The 25,022-nt window shown below is 35.7% G+C and overlaps 1 protein-coding gene across 3 annotated transcripts in view; it reads left to right on the forward strand.

Moving 5' to 3' along the window:
• CSMD3 (CUB and Sushi multiple domains 3) overlaps nucleotides 1-25,022 on the forward strand; it is a 1,625,828-nt gene that overhangs the window by 1,572,840 nt on the left and 27,966 nt on the right. For all 3 annotated transcript variants that reach the window (XM_036758935.1, XM_036758944.1, XM_036758952.1), the window contains 6 exons: nucleotides 10,330-10,509; nucleotides 12,203-12,376; nucleotides 16,432-16,605; nucleotides 17,954-18,027; nucleotides 22,253-22,364; nucleotides 23,641-23,820. In XM_036758935.1, coding sequence (XP_036614830.1) covers nucleotides 10,330-10,509; nucleotides 12,203-12,376; nucleotides 16,432-16,605; nucleotides 17,954-18,027; nucleotides 22,253-22,364; nucleotides 23,641-23,820 — 894 coding nt within the window. The remainder of the gene's footprint in view (nucleotides 1-10,329; nucleotides 10,510-12,202; nucleotides 12,377-16,431; nucleotides 16,606-17,953; nucleotides 18,028-22,252; nucleotides 22,365-23,640; nucleotides 23,821-25,022) is intronic.

A 25,022-nucleotide genomic window follows, 5' to 3' on the forward strand; every position in this document is an offset into this window, starting at 1 on the left:
GCAAACTCCAACGTGGTCTCCAAAAATTTCTGGACCTTTACCATCTCTTCTAACCTTTCAGAGCTTACAGAGTTGCGGCCTAATAAAGTCCATTTGAGCTAAGAGCATGAAGAAATAGAATGAACAGAGCCTGAAGAAACAACAGGGACATGTGTTCATGTGTTCTTGTAGACCTGGGTGGGAAGAGTAGGCCTCTGGAGCTACCATTCTCAGCAGTGACGGGGCCATATACTTTGTGTGTGTATACATATAGTATTTATACAATACTAAATATTATGTTGAACTACATAATAGCATGTGGTAGTGTATGTTAATATACAATAGTACCCAGTTTACATATAAATATATAGTATATATTAATATGTAATAGTACTATTTAGTATTTCATATACAGTATTCATGTGCTTTATATACACATCTTCATTAATGGTCTTTGTCTTTATGTCTTATTTCAACCCCTTCCCACACCACAATTTGATTACTCCCTTGTGACAAAATAATTAGCAAAAAAATTTGATCCAGTGACCACATCTGACAATGTATATACTATTCTTCCCTCTTTTTCTTTTCCACCGGGATTACCTGTTTTCTGGGACCTTCCTCTGGGGATTTTGATTCATTTTCCTTTGTTATAAAATACTTGTCCATTGAAATGATTCTTCTGATGTTTATTCATTTTTTTCTTTAATCTATTTGAGCAGAGTGCTGATTTATCTCCAGTGTCCTCCTTAACAACATACTTTTTACCACCAGTCCTTTCCATTTTAAAGATCCAATGCTGTTGTACCCCTTCACACACTCATGGTGCAAGTTCTTTGTTCTCACATACCACCAGAGCTTGGGTATTAACATCACCTGAGAAGGTAATGTTACTAACTGGGGCATTGCTTCCAGAAGACTCTGATTGGCCACTCTAATAAGGTCTATTATCCACCTTTAATACTCTTACAAGCTCCACAGCCTTCACTGTAACACTGACCTTCAGACCCAAGCTACCCCAAGAGGCTGCTGACAAGGGTGCTTTATCCTGGAATATTTTTTCTCTCTTCTGTTGTGTTATTTGAAGGGCCATACAGAGCCAGGGTCTAGGTTGCAAGAGAGTAAAACATGGAAATATCTAGAGCTCTGGTGTCTCCACCTGCCTTGGGAACAGGGATACCAATAGATTACCAAACATTTAATTCCTAAGTCATTGTTTATAATTGTGTACAACTTCAGGGTTACAGGCCCTCGTAGGCTGGTAATAAGAGAAAATTTAATGTAAAATCTTATACTAGAATAAAAAATAATAAGGGCACAGGTAAAAGATAGACATAGTTAGGACAGCATAACTAGAAATTATTTCTTATGGAAAAGATTTTGAGATTTTATTGGGCAGCTAGGTGGCATATTGGATAGAGTGCCAGGCCAGGAACCAGGAAGCTCTTCCTAAGCTCAAATCTGGTCTCACACACTTACTAGCTGTGTGACTCTGGGCGAGTCACTTAACCATGTTTGCCTCAGTTTCCTCATCTCTAAAATGAGCTGGAGAAGGAAATGGCAAACCACTTGAATATCTTTGCCAAGAAACCCCCAAATGGAGTCACGAGGAGTTGGACATGACTGAAAGACGAATGAACAGCAAAATTGAACCACAAACGACAAGACTGAATAATTTGTTGTAGTGACCAAACAAGCCAGTGAGATCCTACCTAATGGGATCAATATTCTAAAACATTCATGAGTTCCTTAGCGTGAATCCCTGTCCCCTTCCTATTCCTCCCCTCTCTTACTAGAGAGATAGACAGCTTAATAAATATATATGAACTTGTTCTATTAGAAAGAGTTCTGCATCTATATTTAGAGGACCTTAGTTTGAATCTTCATTCTGCCAATTGCTATGCATATGACCCTGAGCAAATCATAACCTCTCAAGGCCTCAGTCCCCTCTTCTAAAAACTGAGGGAACTAAATTAGATTATCTCTTAAGATACTTTCCAACAATAAACATGTAACTCTGTGATCCTTTGAGTTGCCATGCACTCAAAATTCATCAGCTAGTGGCCAAAATTCTGGTTTGGATCTATTCAGGACTTCACCAGGTTGGTTCTTAGTAAGATACAGAAATACTTACCAGACCTGTACAATTTGATAGGACATCCCAGAATTTATACTTAACTGTCATAATGTTTGATAATTTAGTTTAGTTTCTATACTAGTATGAGTCATTGGAGTAGAATTTTCACGGAAGAATGTGATTGTAGATTGTATTGGTAGAAACATACTGTTTAAAAGGAGAGATGTGAATAGTTACTTTTTAACTCTGATTCAGTCAGAACGTATTTGGAATATTGTGTCCATTTCTGAACATCACATTTGAGGAAGAAGACTGACAGACTTTAACAGCTGGAGAGGAAGGTTACCAGGATTGTATGGGTATGTGAAGAATCCCATTTGAATACCATTTGAAGGAAGATAGATGACCATTTATTGAGAACTAACAACCATTTATTAGGCACCTACCATGTACCATGTACCGTGTACCAGAAAAGGGGAGATCCTATACCTATTCTCAAGGAATTCGGTGTAATGGTATAAACTAGTGGTGTTCAATTCAAATAGAAATGGTGGCCACTAGGTTGCACATAATGATCCCTCTGAGTCATATGTTGACTTAGAAAAAACATATTAATATTATCTATGCTTTATTGTGTTTTTATTTATTTTGTTAAATACTTCCTAATTTTATCTTAATCTAGTTCCACTTGGGAGGGTTGTAGGTTATATAGGCTATATTGCAAACAGGTTACAGGTTTGACACCTTTGGTGTAGACAATATTCATCTACATACAAACTTGATATATACAGGATAAATTGGGGACAGTCTCAGAGGGAAGGCACTCAGATTAAGTAGAACTGGAAAAGGCTTCTTGAACAAAGTATAGAAGTAAGATGAAGGAAGCCAGGAAAGCTAAGAAGCATCTTGGAGATAGAGAGAATCCCAGGCAGGGAAGGACAGCAAGTGAAAATTAGGGAAATGGAATGTTATATTCAAGGAACAGCAAGATATACAGTATCATTGGATGCTAGAGTACATGGAAGGGAATAAGGTGTAAGAAGACTGGAGAGATAGAAAAGGAACTAGGTTATGAAAAGTTTTAAAAGCCAAATAGAGAATTTTGTATTTAATACTGGAAGTAATAGGGAGCCAATAGAGTTTATTGAATGGGGGGAGCAGTGATATAGATATATCTGCCCCTTTAGGAAATTAAAATTAACAGCTAAGGAGATGATGGATGGGAATGGGTGAAAGACTTGAGGCAGGAATCCTAATGAGCAGGATATGGCATCAATCCAGGCATCCGGTGATGAAGGTTACACCAGGGTGGTGGTGCTCAGAGGAGAGAAAAGGGTTGAAAGGAGAAATGTTACTAAGATAGAGCTGAAAGTGATCAGGTACAGGGATACCCAAAATTGTTAGGGTGTTGTGGTGTCATCTGAAAAGAATTCAGGGACTCAAACCATCTTCTATTCAAGTGGCAAAAGCTTTATTTTGATGCTATAAAGCGAGCTAAGTTTCTTAGGGAGCTTGCAACCTAATGGGGGTTAAGCTAAAGCTTTTATGGGGAAAAGCTCAGTGCTGGTGTGCCAACTCTGCTAATTAGGTGGTCTGGGGAGGGATTAAGGAGTGGTCAGTTCTTAAAGGAACATGCAATTTTTGCACCTAGTGTGCAGGCATCCTACCCAGAGTTCTCTATGGGAAGCCCATGGGACAGGGGCTTCTAAGGGGTGTATTTTTAGGTCTGCTACATCAGTCGATAAGTCAACCGATAGTCATGGCTATCCTACTTGTTATCAGTCAGTGTCCTGTTTATACAAGATAGCTTCAGGGGTTGACATCTATAACTTGCACTCTGGAATGTATACGGTAACTGTAAGAGTCAGTATGTGATAGTCTGTCATGTCAGTACAAGACAGGCCTGTTTATACAAGAGAAATTCTACAGAGTGAGCTTGTTCCTGTAACAGAGAGAGGTAGCTTGTTTTACTAGGGCCCATTCATAGGTTACTGCAAGAGATATAGTCTTTATTTAGAGATATTGTCTTTAGGATCCAAGCTCCCCATCACAAGGATTTGACAACTGATTGGATATGGGGAGTGAGAGAAAGTGAATCGCTGAGGTTGATACTGAGGATTTGAACCTGGGTGACTGGGAGGATGGTGGTATCCTTGACAGTAATAGGGAATTTAGGAAGAGGGGAAAGATGAGTTCAGTTTTGGATATAATGATTTTAAGATGTCTGCAACACATTCAGTTTGAGATGTTTCTGAGATAGTTGGGGATGTTAAAATGGAAATCATTAGAGAGGTTAGGGCTGGCCAAGTACATCTGAGGGTCATCTGCATAGGGATGTTAATTGAATCTATGGGAACTGTTAAGATGACAAAGTGAAATTGTATAGAGGGAGAATAGAATAGGGGCCAGGATGGAGCCTTAACAGACCCTCATGGTTACTGGATATGAAGTAAATGAAGAAAAGTCAGCAAAGGAGACAGAAGAGTGATGAGGCAGTTAGGAGGAAAACCAGAAGAGAGCAGTGCCATAAAAACCCAGAGAGAAGAGAGTATCAAGGAGAAGAGGGTGAAAAAGTGTCAGAGGCTGCAGAGAGGTCAAGAATGATGAGGACTGAGAGGGGGCAATTAAGAGATAATTAATAAATAACTTTGGAAAGAATAGTTTCAGTTGAATGATGAGTTTGGAAGCCAGATTGCAAAGAGTTAAGGAGAGAGTAAGAGGAAAGGAAGTGGAGGCATCTATTGTAGGTGGCCTACCCCTTAGGTAGAGATTAATCTAGATCAGGGGTGGGGAACCTGTGGCCCTCTAGCTCTCCAAGTGAGGTCCTTTGACCAAATCCAAATTTCGCAGAAGAAATCCCCTTAAGAAAAGAATTTGTTGTGTAAAATTTGAAGTTGGTCAAAAGGCTACATTCAAGAACCTAGAGGGCAACATGTGGTCTCAATTCCACAGGTTCCCCACCCTGATCTAGATTATCTCTGTAGTACTTTGCACCTGAATTTCTATAAACACAGATCTAACCATGGTATAATCCTACCTAAAGAATTCCAGTGGCTCCCTTTTGCCTCTGAGATAAACTTCACTGACTTTTAAATCCCTTCACAATTTAGTCTCATACTTTTCGTACATTGCTCTCCTTCCTGTCTTCTATGATTTAGCCAATCTAAAGCCCTCCATTTTCTATCTCCAAGCCTCTACCTGTGGTCCCCCATGCCTGGAACTATCAACAAACATTAAGCAGCTACTCCATGCAAGGCACTGTGGTCCACAGAACTTGATCAAAAGCAAATGTTTCTGAGCATGGTTTAGTGGAATCAGTGCTGCTTTGGTTATCAAAGAACTTCAATTTGAATATTAATTCTGCTACTTGTCATGTGTGACTTTGGTCATTTAACATTTAACATCTCTGGGCCTCAATTACATATTCTTAACTCTGCTAAATAAAATCCCCCACTTCTTTAAAGCACTGCCTTTTACACAAAGCCTTTCCTAAACATTTCCAACTTCTAGCACACTCCCTTCCAAATCAACTTGTATTTATTTTCCTTGACTCTTGGGGGTATGGGGTGTTCAGAGAGGACTAGCACCTGTGGTATGATGGCTTGGCCAGCTGTAATATTAATGGAATATGAAGATCTTCCTCATCCATTAATAGGCCTGTGTGACCACATGTTCAATCACGGATGTCTTGCTGCTTTGAACTCTGGCTCAGCCTGAGTCACATAGAGCCCTTTGGGGGAGGAATATACCTAAGAGGAAGCTTGCTTAAGGGAAGCTTTCTTGCAGGAAGGCTTCCACACCTTTTGGTTCTAAGCTAAGTAGGCACTGAATCATGAGGGTTGTGATGCCTTCTGCCTCTGAGCCTATTAGCTGAAAGTGTATATATATTCTGAGGTGAGATTTTGTTTTGGGGGTTCGCTCATGAGCACCTTTTGATTCTCTGGTCAGGACTCTGAATAGCCATTTGTTTAGAACCCCCTGACTACTCAAATGTTAGTGCTCCCCTGATCTAGTGGTGTATGTAGGTGGTTATATTACTTGGCTCAGACAGTTGGAGCCCTGTCTGTTGAATCTCTGTGCTAATTTTTCTGCTTGTATTTTCTACTTATCTGTAATTAAAGTAAGATTGTTGACCCCTTTAAAAGTTACCTTTCCTTTAGAAAAGCAGATCAAAGAACATGTGCTAGCAGGCCATCCTGGATGTGCCAGGGTACTTGCTGTTCCACCAGCTCTTTATCAGGGCTCTTTATCCACCTTTTGTGTCCACCTATCACTCAGTGGCTCCAAAAAGCTGTATAATATGCACCGGTTACACCCTAGCAAAACTGTCTTGGCAGATGGGCTAACCCAGGTTGAGGGTAACCAATAGACCTAATACCCCTCTGTGAGTTAGGGGGATGTCTACCATAAGCATGTGAACATATCCCACAGTGGAATGAGCAGATGAAAGCAATTTGTTCCAAGGGCCATGAAGGCAGCTGAAGCAGGTGCTGTGGAGCCATTAGAACATGTAAGACATGAAAGACACCAAGGTCATCCACTGCATCCAAAGCCACTGCCAATTATCTTGACTTTTGTGTTGCCAGTGGACTTAAATGACTGGAACAGAGCACAAGGCTGATGAATTTGCACATCTCTGCCTCACTTAAATCCAGTTCATACTTGAGTCAAGACATCACCCTCATGATGTCATTGGTCCTCTTGATAAGCAAAGGACAAAGAACAACCACAACATTATGAACATACTGTCTCCCCTAAGAGAGTGTAAAGTTCTTGAGAGTAGGAAATATTTCATTCTCGTCTTTGTGTATCCAGCCCCTAGCACAGTGTTTGCAACAGAGCATGTATTTAATAAATGCTTGTTTATTGATCTCTGAGATCCTATAACTGTTTTAAGCTTTGTTTCTGGGGATCTGTAAGGTGGCTTTTTTCTATTTTTTTTTTCCCTGACCTCCATCCTGATAGACTTCAGTTTATCAAGTGTTTGTTATGTCTTTTCTGAGACAACTTCCTGACACAGATAATCAATATAGTGTAATCAGAAAGAAAAGATTCATGAAGTGTTCTAGTCAACAAAACCATTTCATAGGAATGTAGGCAATTGATTTATGGAGTCTCAGGCACCTGGTATTTCTTTACTTAATACACATTTATTCTGTAAATAGAAATGTGTCGATCCTAGAAAACAAATAAACAGTATTATTTCTTTCCTTGTTCTACTTTGTCATAGCCATACAGAATAGATTTAGAAATTATCTCTTTTCTCATCAATAATCATAAGGGGAAAATCATCAAGCATACAAAACTTTAATTAAGAAGATAGAAGTACGTACTGTACTCAGTGGGTGTGATTTCAACAGACTGACTTGAGGGCTGGGAGGAATATCAGGTAGAGGGAATATCCTGCATACACTTTTTTAATTGAAATAATTGTTTAAGGTGTTAATTCCTCATAATTTAAACTGATTAGAAAAGAACAAAAGGAATCTTGACTTGTATCATTTTAATGGTAAGTTAATGATGAAACAGAATTTAGTTTAAATACTGCAATGTATATATATATATATATATGTATATACATATATATATATGTCTAAAGTCAGTATTTTGCCCTAATCCTAAAATTTCTTAAATTTAAATATAATTAATTTTAGACATTTATTTCTTGTTCACCTCGTGAATGATTCATGAAAAGATCCAGACAATGGGCACCAAGTCAGAAGATCTAAATTAAAATCCCAGTTTTGACCCTCACTAGCTATGTAACTATTAAAATCACTTAATGTTCTAAATTACATTGTTAAGAAGGAGAGACTAATAATAGCTGGCATTTATATAGGACTTTACATTTTGCAAACTATTTTATGTATATTATTTCACTTGATTAAGTTACTTGGTCAGGGTCACACAGCTAAATTAAGTATCAGAAGCTGTGTTTGAACTGACTCCAGTCTATCACTCTGTCCAAATGCACCATCTAGATGCCTAGTCCTTACTGTCATGCTGTGTCATTTATGAGGAAAGTTTTCCATAAAATATGCTATGCAATATAAATGTGAACTATTAGTTCAAAGAAAGAAATTAAACTGCATGTATCTTACACACTTTTTCTTATCAGAAAGCAAAAACATAAATAAACATGCCTTAGTTCTGAAAAAAAAAAACACACCTCACTTCTTTGCCCAGATCAGTTTGATTTAGTTGCATGAAAATGTCTATTCCCTTTGCTTCATTAAAAATGATAGTTGTACTATTTTTCATTTTTAAATTATGAAATAATACAAGCATTTCCATAACCTAGCAGAATAAAAAAAGATGATTGCACAAGAAACTGCAAATCTGTAATGTACAACTTGTTATTCCTTTTAAATATATAATACATTTATCTTTTAATTTTCTTTTTTTTTCCTTTTTTTTCTTCCTTCCCCTACCCTGCCCTAGAGATGGCTACCATTAAACACAAATGTGTGTGTGTATGTACGTAAAATCATTCTATACATAATTCCATTTATCATTTTTTTCTCTGGATACAGATAGTGTCTTCCTTCATAGGTCCTTTCTAGTTAATTTGGGTATTTATAATAGTCAAAATGAATTAGTCACTCAAAGGTGTTCTTAAAACAGTATTGCTGTTACTGTATACAACATTCTCTTGGTTCTGCTCATTTCACTCTTCGTTATTTCATGCAAGTCTATTAGTGTTTTCTACAGTCAACCAGTTCATCATTTCTTATGGTACAGTTGTATTCTATCACAATCATATACCACAACTTGTTCAGCCATTTTTCAACTGACAGGCATCCCTGCAATTTCCAGTTCTTGGCAACTACAAAAAGAGCTGCTATAAGTATTTGAGAATATTTAGGTTATTTTCCTTTTTTCCTAATCATCTTTGGAAGTAGATCTAGTTGTGGTACTGCTGGGAGAACCTACACCTTCGAAGCTGCAGGTTCCCCACCCCTGGTCATAGGTAATTTAATAACTCTTTGGGTATAATTCCAAATTGTGTTCTACAAAGGTTGGATCAGTTCGCAGTTCCACCAACAGCGACTTAGTGTCCCAATTTTTCCACATCCCCTCCAACATTTGTCACTTTCCCTTTCAACCATTTTAGCCAGTCAATCATACCTCAAGGTTGTTTGAATTTGCATTTCTCTAATCAATAATATTTAGAGAATTTTTGTAGGACTATAAATGGTTTTGATTTTGTCATTGGAAAACTGCCTGTTCATATCCTTTGACTATTTATCAGTAGGGGAATGACTCATATTTGTATAGATTTGACAAAGTTCTTTATATCTTCAAGATGTGGGACCTTTATCTGAGAAACAGCCTATTAAAATTTTATCTTTAAATGTTTGTTTTTATCTGTAAGCCACTTCAAGACCTTTTGAACATTGGCAAAGTATGAATCTTTTTAAAATGGCAATAATAATTATGAATCATCCTCTAATCTGCAGTAGTACATATGATATGAAACAGTGGCTATTTGGCCCCATCGTTAGGGCAGGTATAGTAGAAGAAAGTGGCTCAAAATATCTAGGCCCTAAGTCAGCTGGTCTACTTAACAGCAAATATCTTCCCTGAGAGGAGTGTAGTTGAAGGCCTCTCCAAATTGTTAATAACATCACACAATATTTGTGTCACACTTTTAGGTTTATAAAACCTTTTACATTATTTCATACATTATCTCACTTGCTCCTTATAAAGGCCTTGTGGAGGTATGTTAGGAGTGCAAGAATTACCTTTATGGGATCGTAGAATCATAAATCTAGAACTAGTAGAAACCTCAGAGGTCATCTAACACCAAATCCCTTATTTTACAGAAGAGAAAACTGAGGTTGAGGGGCATTAAGTCATTTGGTCAGTCAGATCTCTAATGAATGACAAAGCTAAGACTCAAATCTATGTTTTGAATTCTAGCCTCAGAGCTCTTTCAAGTATACCTGATCCAAGTATACCTGGAAATATTCCTAGTAGGCTTGACATTTAACTGACCAGAAGCCATAGCAACCAGTATTCTCTTGAATTTACAGTCTCTGAAAACTAAGCTTTTCAGGTTTTCAGACATATGCAGAGAATTGACAATGATAATCAATATTTGGGTAGTGAGGAGTTTTCAGCAGGAAATTTAAATGGGTGTGTGGTTATAATGAACACGTTTCCAATTTTTTTTCTCAGTTAATTGTGATGTCTACCATATGTTTCCAACCCCACTCCATAAAAATACATGACCACATTAACCATCTGTTCTCCAACTTCAATTCTCATAGTTATCAGTTGTGGGGATCCAGGTATACCTGCCAATGGAATGAGATATGGAGATGATTACGTGGTTGGACAAAATGTTACTTACATGTGCCAGCCAGGCTATACGATGGAACTGAATGGCTCCAGAATTCGGACTTGCACTACTAATGGCACGTGGAGTGGGACAATGCCAACTTGTAAAGGTGTGATCCTGTTTCTTGAATATTTGTATTTGATGTTTGTCATATTTTCTTAGATTTTTATAAAAGTAAATTTTAAAGTATCTAAAACTTTTATGAATGTCTTTTCATTTCATTTTCCTTGGAGGGGGAAAAGCAGCCTCCGCAGAGAGAAAATTGATGTTTTTCTTGTCATATAAAAGGTTTATTTTGAACATCTTTTTAAAAAATCCATATAATTATATGGCCTACTGAAAGCTGACTACAATTATTTACTTTGATTGAGGGAGCTTAGTCTAATGATTAACAAAGGACTTCAGTCCATTAGTTCTAATTTCAATTTAATTTGCTAGCTTTAATTTACTGACATTTGGAATGAATTCCTAAAGACATGGAAAGTACAAAGTCTATACCTGATCTAAGAACTTCATTGAATTAGACTCAAGATTTTCCAAAGAAGTGATCAAGAACATGCTGCTTTAAAATTATATGCGGGGAGGGGGGGGGAGAGGGGATATGACTTATTTCTATAGTGGTAGGGCTTAACAGCCTTGTCCTTCAGTTTTTAATATTGGAAGAAATCTTTCAAGTCATTTTGCCATCTTTGAATGTGAATTACTGCATTGGAGAGGTATGGGATATAATCAGTTACTAAGATTATTTTTTAAATCATCCTGGTTTGGTTCATTTTTGTTGTTATTTGTGGGCCTATAACATGTAGTGCCATTCATCTGTCTAAAAGGACTATGAGCTGACAGCTAATTATGTGGGTGACAATGAGATGTTTAATATGTTCTTTTTTTTCTTCTTTGTGTTCAGCCTGACTCAGACTATAACATTCAATGAGCATTTGAACTCTTTTGATAAAATAGTTTACATTACAATTGAACAGATTTTAAAAACTCATTTTTTTGTTCTTTTGTAATGACAATGGAAACCAAAAATGTTAATTGTGGTAAAAATTATTCACAACTATTTGACACTTAGCCAATAATTTCTCATTTTATTCTAAAGTCAATAACTTCTCTTTTCTTTTTCTACCCTCATTTATTCCTTTCTCTCTCCCTTTTGTTGTTCTTATCTTGTAGTTAGTTAAATGGGATTAATGGATCAGCTTTTTTTAAAAAAAAATTTCAAATGGCAAAAAGAAAAGAAACAAGGGGTAAAAAAGAATATGGTGGTGCAGGGTTCACAGTCCATAACATTAATCTTCATAAGTATGGTTAAAGAAACCAAGCTATTTTCGCGAAGTACATAATCTCCCTTCAGGGCGGAAAAAATAAAATGAGAGAACAAAATGCCTTAGAGCTACTTCTAAATTCTGGGCTTCTTGCTTGACAGAAGAACACTTATACTTACACTATGTTTATCTAAATAATACTTCTCTCTGATGTGTCTAAAGGTCATTGTAAAATAATTTTATATAAAGCTAATAATTTATCTGATACATATGGTTTATAGGAGGTCACTTTATGTTCTCCATCTACTAGATGTTGGGCAGCCTGCTGTTTTGTAAGAGAAGCCCTGATAACCACACCATTATATCCTTAAGAAATAGTTGTAACCCCAAAGCAGAAATGTTGTCGGGGGAATAAAACATGTTACCATCATATTGTCCTCCAGAAAGGTTAAATGAGCACATATGGTTCTTCTACGCATATTTTATACCCAAGATGTTTACAGCAGCTGTGTCTAATTGCTTTTAATGTAATTACAGCTGTTACCTGCACAACTCCTCCTCAGATCTCTAATGGAAGACTAGAAGGAACAAATTTTGACTGGGGATTTAGTATTAGCTACATCTGTTCTCCAGGCTATGAGCTATCCTTTCCTGCTGTTTTGACCTGTGTAGGGAATGGAACCTGGAGTGGGGAAGTACCACAGTGCTTACGTAAGTATTTTGTCATGTAAAAAGAATGACCGTTTTCTGGGTTAAAAAAAAATATTGGTGATCCTCCAGTTTATAAGTGTTGCTTCTTTTTTATGTGCTCTTTTGTTCTTTTTTTGCCTTACTAAACTGAAAATTGAATGGGGAGAGAATTCAGTGATAGTATATGTGAAAATACAGGTAGAATTCTTACAAAGCAATCTAATGCTCTCAGCTAACCTCTTTCCACTAACCTATGAAATTATAGATTAAAATGTGATTTCTATATGTGAAAACTACTTATGTCCTTTAATTTTTTTTTCCACAAAGAGAGAGACCTGTTAATATCAAGCAAAAGACTGAAATCTACTGAAAGATTATGCTTGACTCAGGTCACCTTAACTTTGAAAAATGCTGCATATGATTTACCCCTAAAAGTTGCTTTGAAAATAAATCCCTGCCAATTTTCCTTCATTTTTTTCCATATCAAATCTGGTTCTTATTATCTTTTGTTATGATAATGGCAGCAGTGATAGATTTTCAATTGTTGCAGATTTCATAAGATTTATGACTTCTTTAATATAGAGATTTCTGTATACAATGTAGTTTTTCTTTTAACATGTTATTATTTTTACTCATGCGAAAGCATCACATTAAGCATCATCTAGAATAAAGCATTTTTCATTTTTAGAATAGGATATGAATTATGGTAGCAGTGTCATTCTTGTGGACAATATGCTTTTAACATTCGGTTTAGAGGAATCCTATCTGATGTGTCTTCATTGATGTTTTAGTTGCATGTTCAGTTTTATGACTCTATTGAGGCTGTTTCATTATACTATAAGTTTAATATTATGCAGGGAGTAGGAAGAGGATGGACATACGAGTCACATTATTAGTTCACTGGAACTTTGACATAGTAGATTCCCTAAAGGCAAAGGAGGCTCTTCAAACATCGTGGCAAATGCCAGTGACTCCTGTCATATGAGGAATGAATCAGTCAAGTTAAGAGACATTAACAAACATTTATTAAGTGTCTTGTATGTGTCAGACACTGTACTAAATACTAGGGATACAAAGAAAAGCAAAAACAGACCCCCCCCCCACTCTCAGGAAACTCATTATCTAATAATGGAACAAACATTCAAACAACTACACACAAACAAGATAGATAAAGTTTAACTTAGAGGTAATATCAGAGGGAAGGCACTAGTGTTAGTGGAACAGGGTTCTTACGGAAGGATTAATTTTGGCTGAGACCTCAGGAAAGCCAAAGAAACCAGGCAATGAAGGAGAGAATTCCACCTGTGGGAGATAGCCAGTAAAAATGCCCAGAGCTTGGAGATGAAGTATTTTGAGGAAGGAACACCAAAGCAGGTCAGAATGTCACTGGATTGTGAAGTACAATGTAAGGAGTCAAGTATAAGAAGACTGTAATGCAGAGAGTAGGGAGGCAGGTTAGGAAGAAATTCCTTATAGAGAATTCAATGGAGAATATATTTCATATATATGTGTATGTAAATTTGTGTATCTATAACTCTATATTTGTGTTTTCACATATAGTTACATACAGATATACATGGTGTCCCAAAAATCTTAGTGTAGGTTTAGGCTTTAATAATCTCAAAACATCTTATACATATACATATATATCTAAAATGTATATGCAGTACATATACAGATATCACACATGCATGTGTACATGCATGTGTACTGTATTTATATACACATGCAATACATGCTTGCATCTATTTTAAATTTAATACAATTTTTATATTTTATATTTTAGGGAATTTCTATTTTACCTTAGAGGTAATAGAAAGACACTGGTGCTTATTGATGTGGGTGAGGTGTGTGACATGGTCAGACTTCCACTTTAGTAAAATCAATTGGAGGGAGGGAGGAGAGAGAAAGAGAGGGCTAGGGAGAAGGAGGGAGGGAAGGAGAGAGAGAAAAAAAGAGACAGAGAGAGGAAAAAAGAAGAGGAGGAGGAATGTGGAATGCACCTGTTAGCACTGGAGGAAACATAGTAATGGGGGAGGCTTATCCTAGTGATTTCAAGACACCCTCTTTTCTTTTTTTTTGTGGAAAAAGAAAAAGAGTTTGATGTAGCTAAGTGGAGCCAAAATTGATGGGGGAATTACTAAGGAAACAGGCTGTGAAAGAGTACTCATAGGCGTGATTTGGTGAATTGAAATACGCAAAACTATATTTGGGAATCATCAGCCAGAGGTGCAGGGATGTCGTGTAGATGGAAAATTGATAATATATGAAAAGAGAATAAAGCAATATAGCCTAGTAAAAAGAACAGTAGTAAAGAAATAAAGAGAGCAAATTATAATACTAACTCTGACACTGTCAGAGCAGCTGGGGGTACGTACAGTGGATAGAGTGCTGAACTTGGAGTCAGGAACTCATGCTCCTAAGGTTAAATTTGGCTGCACACACTTACTAGCTGTGTGACCCTGGGCAAGTCATTTCACTCTGCTTGCCTCAGTTTCTTCATCTGTAAAATCATCTGGAGAAGGATTTGGCAAACCACCCCAGTATCTTTGCCAAGAAAGCTCCAAATGAAGTCATGAGGAGTTGGATATGACTGAGCAACAACAGGCAGTCAACAAGCATTCATTAAGTACCTTCTTTGTGTCAGGCACTATACTAAATTCTGGAATCAGAAAAGAAAAGCAAAAACATGGTCTTTGCCCTCAAGGACCTCACAATCTAATGAGAGAGACAACATGCTAACAACCATGTACATAAAAACATATAAAATGTGAATAAAAGGCGAACTTAATTTCTAGCTCGTCTCATTTTATTTGTAAAATGAGGTGGCTGAAATGACCTTGACAGGCACTTCTAAAATAATCTTATGATTTGTTTTTAAAAATATGAGACTTTTAATTCCATGTGACTCTAACCTAAGTCAGACTTCTTACATGGGCCATAAAGAAGAGAAAAAGGCCTTTGTATGTGCACACTTTGTTTCTGTGAATATCTCAAAAAGACATATGATCGTAGTTGTAGAGCTGGAAAGGATCTTAGAAATCATCAAGTTAAAGCCCCTTATTTTACAGGTAAGGAAATTAAAGCCCAGAAAGGTAAAGTTACCTACCTAAGGTCACACAGCTCATATGTTTCTCAGGCAAGAGAAGCCCAAAGTTTTCCTGACTGCAAGCTCTAGCCATTATACCATCTTGCTGGAGAGGATAATAGAAAAATCCAGATTTCTGTTTCTGGGCATAACTCAGTCAAAAGAAGCATTCTTTTTCAGGAATATTTGTATCTGGATGGAGGAAATAATACTAATAAACACTCATGCATTTATTTAAATTTTTCTAAACTATTCAATAAGACTGAAAAATTAAAATCACGATAGTCATTTGAAATAATTTAATACATAACTACATGGCACATAATATGTGTTCTTGTATCCATCAAATCTATATCTTTTTTTTTTTTTTTGGTTTTTGGCAGGGCAATCGGGGTTAAGTGTCTTGCCCAAGGTCACACAGCTAGTAAGTGTGTGTCAAATGTCCAAGGCTGGGTTTGAACTCAGGTCCTCCTGACTCCAGGGCCAGTGCTCTACTCACTGAGCCACCTAGCTGCCCCTATCTTTTTCTATAGTTATAGATATATGCATACATGTAAATAAATAAGAAAGCAGGTAAACTAAAAGAAAGTTATTGCTGAATATTATTCTCTTGAATAACATTTTATCATAGCAATTATCTGAAAGTTATTAAATAATACTTTTCTAGTTGTTCATTTTCAGGCAGCTTGGTTATTCAGATGATAGTGCTGCATCAAGCTGGTCAGGAAACCATGAGTTTATATGCAGCCTCAGACACCTACTAGCTGTGTGACCCTAAACAAATCACTTATATTCTGTTTGCCTCATTTTCCTCAGCTGTAAAATGGGGATAAAAATAGCACCCACCTCCACACCTCATAGGACTGTTGTGAGGATAGAATGAGATACTATGTAAAGTGCTTTGCAAACCTTTAAGAATATAAAGAAGTTTATTAACATGTAATAAATCTAAACTTTTTTATATCATGCTTTTTTTCTCCCCTCATAGCAAAATTTTGTGGTGACCCTGGAGTTCCTGCACAAGGAAAAAGGGAAGGCAAAAGTTTCATCTACCAGTCAGAAGTCTCCTTTAGCTGTAATGCCCCTTTTATTTTAGTGGGATCAAACACTAGAATATGCCAAGCTGATGGAACATGGAGTGGTTCATCACCACATTGTATAGGTAAAGAACAATATTATGCTCAGTCATTTTGGAATTACTAAATGCTAAAAAAAATGGTACATTGTTTTGGGGGGGGGGATTAGAGAGCCTTGAGATTAGAATAAATTTAGGAAAAGTTCAATGTGAGGAAATAACACTAGGATACTATGAATGGGTATTTTGAGAATTTTTTCTTTTAAAACACTTGCCCAGAAAAAATTGCTGGAAATAATCTTATCAATAGGATGCATAATAAGAAGACACACCTAAGTGTTTGGAATATTGGATTATAGCTATTTAAGAATTTTCACATATTCTAGATAAGATTAAACAATATGGAAAAGGAACAACAATTATATGTAGCCATGATCAATTGACAATTTTTTTGTCTTAGTAAACCATCTTAGAAAATCCTGTACCCAACAGTAAATATACCTATACCCAAAGTGTCGGCAAATTCAGGTCAAATCCCAAAGTTCATTCTTAATGCTTAAGTATTTGTTTCTAGAGAAACTTTGACTTCTGAAGGGGAGTCTCCTCTGAAGGGGTCTCCTCTGATAAATATAATTCTTGTTAACGTGGCTCCGTACATGAACTTTTTATAAGTAAAAAAGTTTCTTTTTTTAAATTTAAAAACAATGTAAGAATTAGATATCAGCTATAAACATCAAAAGAGAGTAAACTTTCAAAATGGCTATTGGCCATCAATTCCACATTCTAGCTTCTCAATTGGGGAAACTTATAATAAGTAATGGATAAAAGTTTCTATTGATTTTATTGGACTAGAGAATAAAAAGAAAAGTAGAACAACCTACCTTCCTACACATTAGGTCATCCACCCATTTACCCAGTGGCTCAGAAGGAGATCATGTATATTTCTGTGCATTATTGTCCTCAATTTCGCTTTTCTAGACCATCCTCAAAACAGTTGGCACTGGCTGCTACAAAGAAAACAAGAGGCCTAAGCGTAACTCGTCATGTATATACTTGGCAATTAAAAGTCTTCAGAGAATCCCTTTAATAAGCCATATTTGGCTGAAAGAGAAAATATATATTGCCAACACTGTTATCACCACAGTAACATACCCATCTTCCAATCCCCTGAAGGACTTCAAAATAGATACTTATGTAACCATCAAAAGATGATCACATTGGATGCATTTAAATGGACCACTAGTCTCATTCTCTAATCTCTTAGAACATTACATTATTGTTTGATTTTAGTTTTATGTAATCTATGAAATGTTACCATGTTAATCATTCTTCCACTGGGTCCACTCAACCACAGTTAATTTAAAATTGAATTATATGACAGACAGAGATTTATTTTAACTTTCAGAGGCATAATTTGCTTTTAACTTTACTTCAGAGCCCACCCGCACATCATGTGAAAACCCGGGAGTACCGCGTCATGGATCACAGAACAATACATTTGGATTTCAAGTGGGTATTTTAAATATGTGTTTCAAAAAAGAGTCTATATTTGACAATTCAAATCTAATTAGAAATCTTGCTATTAAAAATGCTTTATTTTTGGTAAACCAAAGCAAGCCACAAAATTGGTTTTATTTTGACATCTTTTTGCTGAGGAAATGGTGTATTTATATTTTTTTATTTTTATAGAATTTTAATTAGAATAAACTTTTAAAGATTATTCAATCCAGATGTTTGAAACAAGGCAAGCCCCCACTATACCTATCTGAAATTTATGTGTAGTCTATCCTTAAAGATTTGACGGTGTTACTTAGTAGCAATCCATATTATTTAATAATTTTCATTATTAGAATTGTCTTACTTGTCAAACTTCTTTTATCCTGGGTAAATGTTCCAGTTCTCTAAACTTCTTCTTGGAGATATTTTTTCTTCCTTCCATGGAAGTCCTCTGATCCATATATACATGTATATATAGATATAGATAATCTATATCTATCTATCTATCTTAATGTGTAGAGACACAAATTGGTTACAATGCCAGTTTATAACCTGGAGAACGAAAAGTCTATCCAATTAGCTGTTTCTCAGCTTAAGCTCAAGCATATCAAAACTGTTTATAAAGCCTAGTTCACTTGAAGTTTTTCTTCTTTTTTAATAACAAAAGTACTTTGCTTTTTTGAGTATTCTCTGTGTCATTTATATGAATGCTTGTCAACAGTTTACATGCTTAGAAATGTCAGACAACAGCTTATATAGACTTTTTAGCTTCAGGACAGAAATTTTCTGCTCAGATGAGAATTAGGAACAGTGTTAGTCTAGATATTTATAAGTTCAGCTCCACTGACTCTCAAATTCACAAAAATTCAGATAGGTACACCCAGAAGTCATTTTAGCTGCATTGCTTCCACTTAGACACACATTTATAAACACAGAAAAAAAAGTAAACAGGAAGCCACTGTAATGGAGGTTGCAATGGAGGACAAGGAGATCAGAGGAAGGATAAAAATGTTACTTGAAAAAATGTTAGATAGAAAACAAGAATAATTGAAGAAAAATAGAGAAAACATAAAACAGGAGGCAGTAGGTGACTGTTCAGGCACCATGAAAGATAATGGGTAGTAGAGACTAGAGATGAATAGGTAGAAAAAGGTGTGATCTTAGAGGACTATAACTACGAAGTTAGCTAGGATGGAACTTCTTTACGACAAAGAGAGAAGAAAAACTTACTTTGGACATTCAGCAAAGTAAAAATGGATTGATAGTTTGAGATGTTTTCTTAGGCATTGTTATTGATGTGGGAACACAATTTGACCATAACCTATTATCATGCAACATGTAGTTGAATTGTTATAATAGAATTCTTTAGCATGTTCAGTCATGTGTAGCAGACATTCTTGCTCTGTCTTTTTCCAATTTAGGTTTTAGGTAGAGATTCAGCAACTTTTCCATTTAAGGAGCCTAAAGGGAACCAAAGTGCATACTGAATTCAAAAAAGGAAATAGCCAATTTACACATTGCCCAATTGTAATCTGTGGCAGAGTTTTCCCTAGCAGTGCTATTTTGTATGAAATTCAATGTGAGTCTGAGGAACAGCCATTTTAAAAGGAAGCACTCATCAAAGGTGCCATATTGCTGTTGCTAAGAATAGTTTTCATTTATCTACAATTCAGTCACAGCATGGGCATTGATTTCATAGCTTTTCCAATAGTTCCAGTATGCTTGAATCCCGTCCAGGTGTTAACAAAAGAGTAAGAAAGTGCCTCCATCTCTGTTATATCAGCTTTCATAGAGGGCTTCAGATTCATAGTTACTTAAAAGCATTTATCAGTTCATCTAAATTCCATGAAATGAATGGCTAGCCAAATGTATTGGCCCTCATCCTACAGATGGATAAACCAAAATGGGGATTACATGATTTGCTTTAGTTACAAAACAAATCAGTGTCAGAGCTCTGGAAAGAATACATAGTAGATCTCATAATGCCGAAGTCTGTGGTCTAAGAATTTCATCAAAGAGGAACAATTGAGGTTTTTCATTTGGAGGACAGAATAGCTATGAAGTGAAATTAATAGCAAAATTGACAAAACATTTTAAGTGCCATCAAATGATTTAACACTAATTAACCTAGGTAAGATTTATGACAGTTAACATAGAAATAAATTCTTCATATTTCTTTACATAGCCTTTAAAACATGTAACACTTCATAACCATATTCCTGAACTTATAGGAGCAAGATCTTCTCTTGATAGCATGAAATGATACTTATGTTCATTGAATGTCATGAAAATCCCAACAGCAATTATACTATCTTTCACTCTGATATAATTAACAAAATTTATGACCCCAAAAGGGGCAACATCCAATAGGAAATATAGTTTCTCTAATACTTTTATTTGTAAACCACTTATTTCCAAAATTATGATGTTTGATAATTTTGTTTTACCAACAAACTGATATAGTAAAAGCAATCAGAGTTTTAAAATTATATATATAGAGAAAAATGATATCGACCATTAGCAAACTCTTCATATACATACATTTAAAATTTAGGTCATATGAAAGGGTTAAGAGTCTCTCTGGATCCCTTCTTAGTATAATAGTTTTAATTTTTTTAAATCAGATACATGGTATTACAAAGAAACTAATTAGGTTAACATACAGTTATCAAATATTTTTAAAGTTCACAGATACCAGATTAAGAATCTCTGCTTTAATGGGGTGAGTAACATGATAAAATACTAGCCAACCAGATCAATTACCACAACCTTGCTACAAAATAAAAATAATGTATATTAAACTCTGTTAAAGCCTTGATAGGTGGGTAGGTAGACAGAGAGATAGATAGATGGATAGACTGATAGACTTGATGCATTTTCATGATCAAGATTAATGAAGCATCTTTTAATGAACAGCAAACTAAATTGCCAAAAAGAGGAACAAATGAAGGACTTAATAAAGATATTATCTATTAAACATGTCTCTTTGGATATGTTCAATTATCAATTGGTAAAATTCAAACCATGCCAATTTAAAAGAGTTGTTGATGTAAGGATTCATTTCACTGGATTTAAAATTGTTTATGTAGTATATTTGTTATTGCGCAAACCACTCTAGCATCTTTGCCAAGAAAACCCCAAATGGATCACAAAGAGCAGGACCTGACTGAAATGACTGAAAAACAACTGAACAGACCAAATCTACATGACAGTCTTTCCAAGTAACCGAGGACAGCTCAGCTAGAATTAATTTTATAAGATAGCCTGAAATACTTATATAATTTAATTATTAACTAGATTAATTAGTCTCACCCTTGCTCTACACCCTGGCATGTTTTTTTTTACAAGTTAAAAATCCCCACCCAGTTTCTTTCACTGATCCTCGTAGGTAACTTTGCATCTCAAGTCCAATAGCATACTGTTCCTTCTTCTCTAGATATGATTCGACTTCTTAGCGTCCTTCTTAAAATGTGATTGCCTGAACTAAAAGCTTTGGCTAACATGTAGTTTCACCAGTCTGTATCTACATGTCCCTTAAAGCTCTCTAAGACCAAATAAATTGTATAGGTTACCATATCAAATTACAGACACTTCTCAGACTTTTACTGCACTTGAACTCCTAGTTCTTTTCCCCGTGAATGCTTACTAGCCCTAGATTAGGTCTAAACTCCTTAGTCATTACTTAAGACCCTCTTCAACCTGGCCCCAGTAACATTTTCAACTTTATGTGCCTTTCCCCTACCTTAATTCATGTATTCTCACTAAAGTGATCTGCTATCTGTTTCCATTAACATTCCTATATCTGTATCTTCGCTTATGCTCTTTTCTCAACAGAAAAAGGCTTTCCTCTTCTTCTGTGTTTATCTAAGTCCTGACCTTCCTTTGAAATTCATCTCAAACCTTACTACCCTGATGAAGTTTTCCTCAGTTTCCCTAGTGGTGGTTCCCTCTTCTGAATGGCTTTAGCATTTATAGCCTTCATCATTTCTTCACAACCTTACTTGCTATATATTTATTATTTCTTATGGGAGTAAGAGGATGCATAATTTTATTAGATATTTAGTTTACATTATCTTCTTTTAATATTTATTGTTGTTCTGTTTTTTCTAATTTTCCTTCACAAAAATTCGTATTTTAAAATATTTTTTCCTCCAGGGTCTAGTGGAACTTTTGATCCTGGAGATAATGGAAATTTCTTTTCAATGATCCTCTTTTTTTCCCCTGGATTTTTAAATAGGTAGGAAATGTTGTACAGTTTCATTGCAAAAAAGGACACCTCCTACAAGGTTCAACAACACGAACTTGCCTTCCTGACCTCACATGGAGTGGAATTCAGCCTGAATGTATACGTGAGTATTGGTTGTAGGAAAATTGGCCTATTTTTTGTCTCCCTCATACTTGAAAATAAATTTCAATAAGTACAATATGGATATCTTTTATTTTCTTGAGATTGTTATTATAAAAGTATTCATCACTCAATTTTTTATTCATTTATCTTTGGAAAAACCCTCAAAATATAACTAAAATATATCAACATCATCATTTTTCATTCTGTTTAAAGCCCTTTAAATAATCACAACAATAATTAATATTTATGTAGTACTTTCAAAGTTTTCAAAGCATATGTTATCCTATTCAATCCTCGCAGCATCCTTGATTGTGAGTTAGGGACTGTGGTTCTTTTTATTCACATTTTGCAAATTAGGAAAATGAGGTTCAGAGAAGTCCAGTGACTTCTTTTTTAAGTCCATCTGTTAGGCTAATAATTAGAAAGACAGTCTATAAAAGGTCAGTTCAGCCTTCAGCCTCTAAGATCTTACAGTACTGACTGAAGTAGGAAGAGAATATGAGTTTGTTTAGGAGCCAAGAAGATCTTTGGCTTTAAGGACTTTCCTGAGTACAAATTCCTCTAAAAATGTCCTGGCCTTGATTTGCTTCCTAAAGAAAGTCACAATCCTAAAGGACACCCCTTGGTTTGAAATATAAACAAGAATGTGTGTGTGTGTGTGTGTGTGTGTGTGTGTGTGTGTGTGTGTGTTTTCCTGGGTTTTTTGTTTGTTTGGTTTTGTTTTGGTGGAAGTAGGAAAGAGGAGGGAGGAAGTCAGATAAAAGCATTGCTTCAAGAGGAAAAGAATGCCTCTTGTTGATGAAGGGAAAGGAAACAGGCCCAATGATTCAAGATTTTATGTAGAAATAAAGGGCCCTATTAAGTGTTAAGTAAAAAGCAATATAGCTTTAGTAGAAGGTATTTTTCACATTGGACTCTCTATATGGAAGACTTCAGTGCTATAACATTAGAAAAGACATAATCTAGCATACATAGTCTTTGGACATTAACATGATTTTATGTAGGAAAAACCTTAGGATAAGGAATCATTTTTCATTAATATACTATTTTATTTTTATATCATTCCTTAGGATGACACTTACCAAACAAGTACATTCATTTGCTCATCAAAAGCCATTGTCTTGGACTAAAAAGTTAAATCATCCATGACTCCTAAGCTATTTTCCATGGAGAAATGATTTATCCTAATAGTTGGAGATATATTAGAGAAACAGGGCTTGTGATTTTTTTCTGGCCCTTCAGTGAAATTTTCTAATGTTTCTTTTTCATTCATATAGCACACAGCTGTAAACAGCCAGAAACTCCGGCTCATGCAAATGTTGTAGGAATGGATCTTCCATCCCATGGCTATACACTGATATATACATGTCAGCCTGGTTTCTTCTTAGCAGGAGGAACAGAACATAGAGTCTGTAGATCCGATAGCACATGGACAGGAAAAGTTCCAGTATGTGAAGGTAATTTCACTTAATCATCTTCTAAGATTTTTTTCTTTTTTTTTTTTATTTAATATATTTCGTTTTCAGTATTGATTTTCACAAGAGCTTGAATTACAAATTTTGTCCCCATTTCTGCCCTCCCCCCCACTCCAAGATGGCATATATTCTGGTTGCCCTGTTCCCCAGTCAGCCCTCCCTTCTGTTACCCCACTCCCCTCCCATCCCCTTTTCCCTTCCTTTCTTGTAGGGCAAGATAAATTTCTAGCCTCATTGCCTGTGTATCTTATTTTCTAGTTGCATGCAAAAACTTTTTTTTTGTTGTTTTTGAACATCTGTTTTTAAAACTTTGAGTTCCAAATTCTCTCCCCTCTTCCCTTCCCACCCACCCTCCCTAAGAAGTCAAGCAATTCAACATAGGCCACATGCGTATTATTATGTATAACCCTTCCACAATACTCATGTTGTGAAAGACTCACTATATTTTGCTCCTTCCTAACCTATCCCCCTTTATTGAATTTTCTCCCTTGACCCTGTCCCCTTTCGAAAGTGTTTGTTTTTGATTAACTCCACCCCCATCTGCCCTCCCTTCTATCAACCTCCCTTTTTTTTAATCTTCTTCCTCTTTTTTCCTGCGGGGTAAGATACCCAATTTAGTATGTATGGTATTCCCTCCTCAGGTCAAATCTTCACTCATTCCCCCTCACCTGACTTCTCTTCTCTTCCTACAGAACTGCTTTTTCTTGCCACTTTTATGCGAGATAATTTACCCCATTCTATCTCTCTCTATCTCCCTCTCTCAATATATTCCTCTCTCATCTCTTAATTTGATTTTATTTCTTTTAGATATCTTCCCTTCATCTTCAACTCACCCTGTGTCCACTCTCTCTCTCTCTCTCTCTCTCTCTCTCTCTCTCTCTCTCTGTATATATATATATATATATATATATATATATATATATATATACACACATATACATATACATACACACATACATATATAAATACATACACACTCACATATACATATATATACATAAATATATATATTATATATATGCATATTCCCTTCAGCTACCCTAATACTGAGGTCTCATGAATCATACACATCATCTTTCCATATAGGAATGTAAACAAAACAGTTCAACTTTAGTAAGTCCCTTGCAATTTCTTTTTCTTGTTCTTTTTCGTGATTACCTTTTCATGCTTCTCTTGATTCTTCT

Source organism: Trichosurus vulpecula, chromosome 1 (genome assembly GCF_011100635.1).
Source record: "Trichosurus vulpecula isolate mTriVul1 chromosome 1, mTriVul1.pri, whole genome shotgun sequence".
Classification (NCBI taxonomy): domain Eukaryota; kingdom Metazoa; phylum Chordata; class Mammalia; order Diprotodontia; family Phalangeridae; genus Trichosurus; species Trichosurus vulpecula.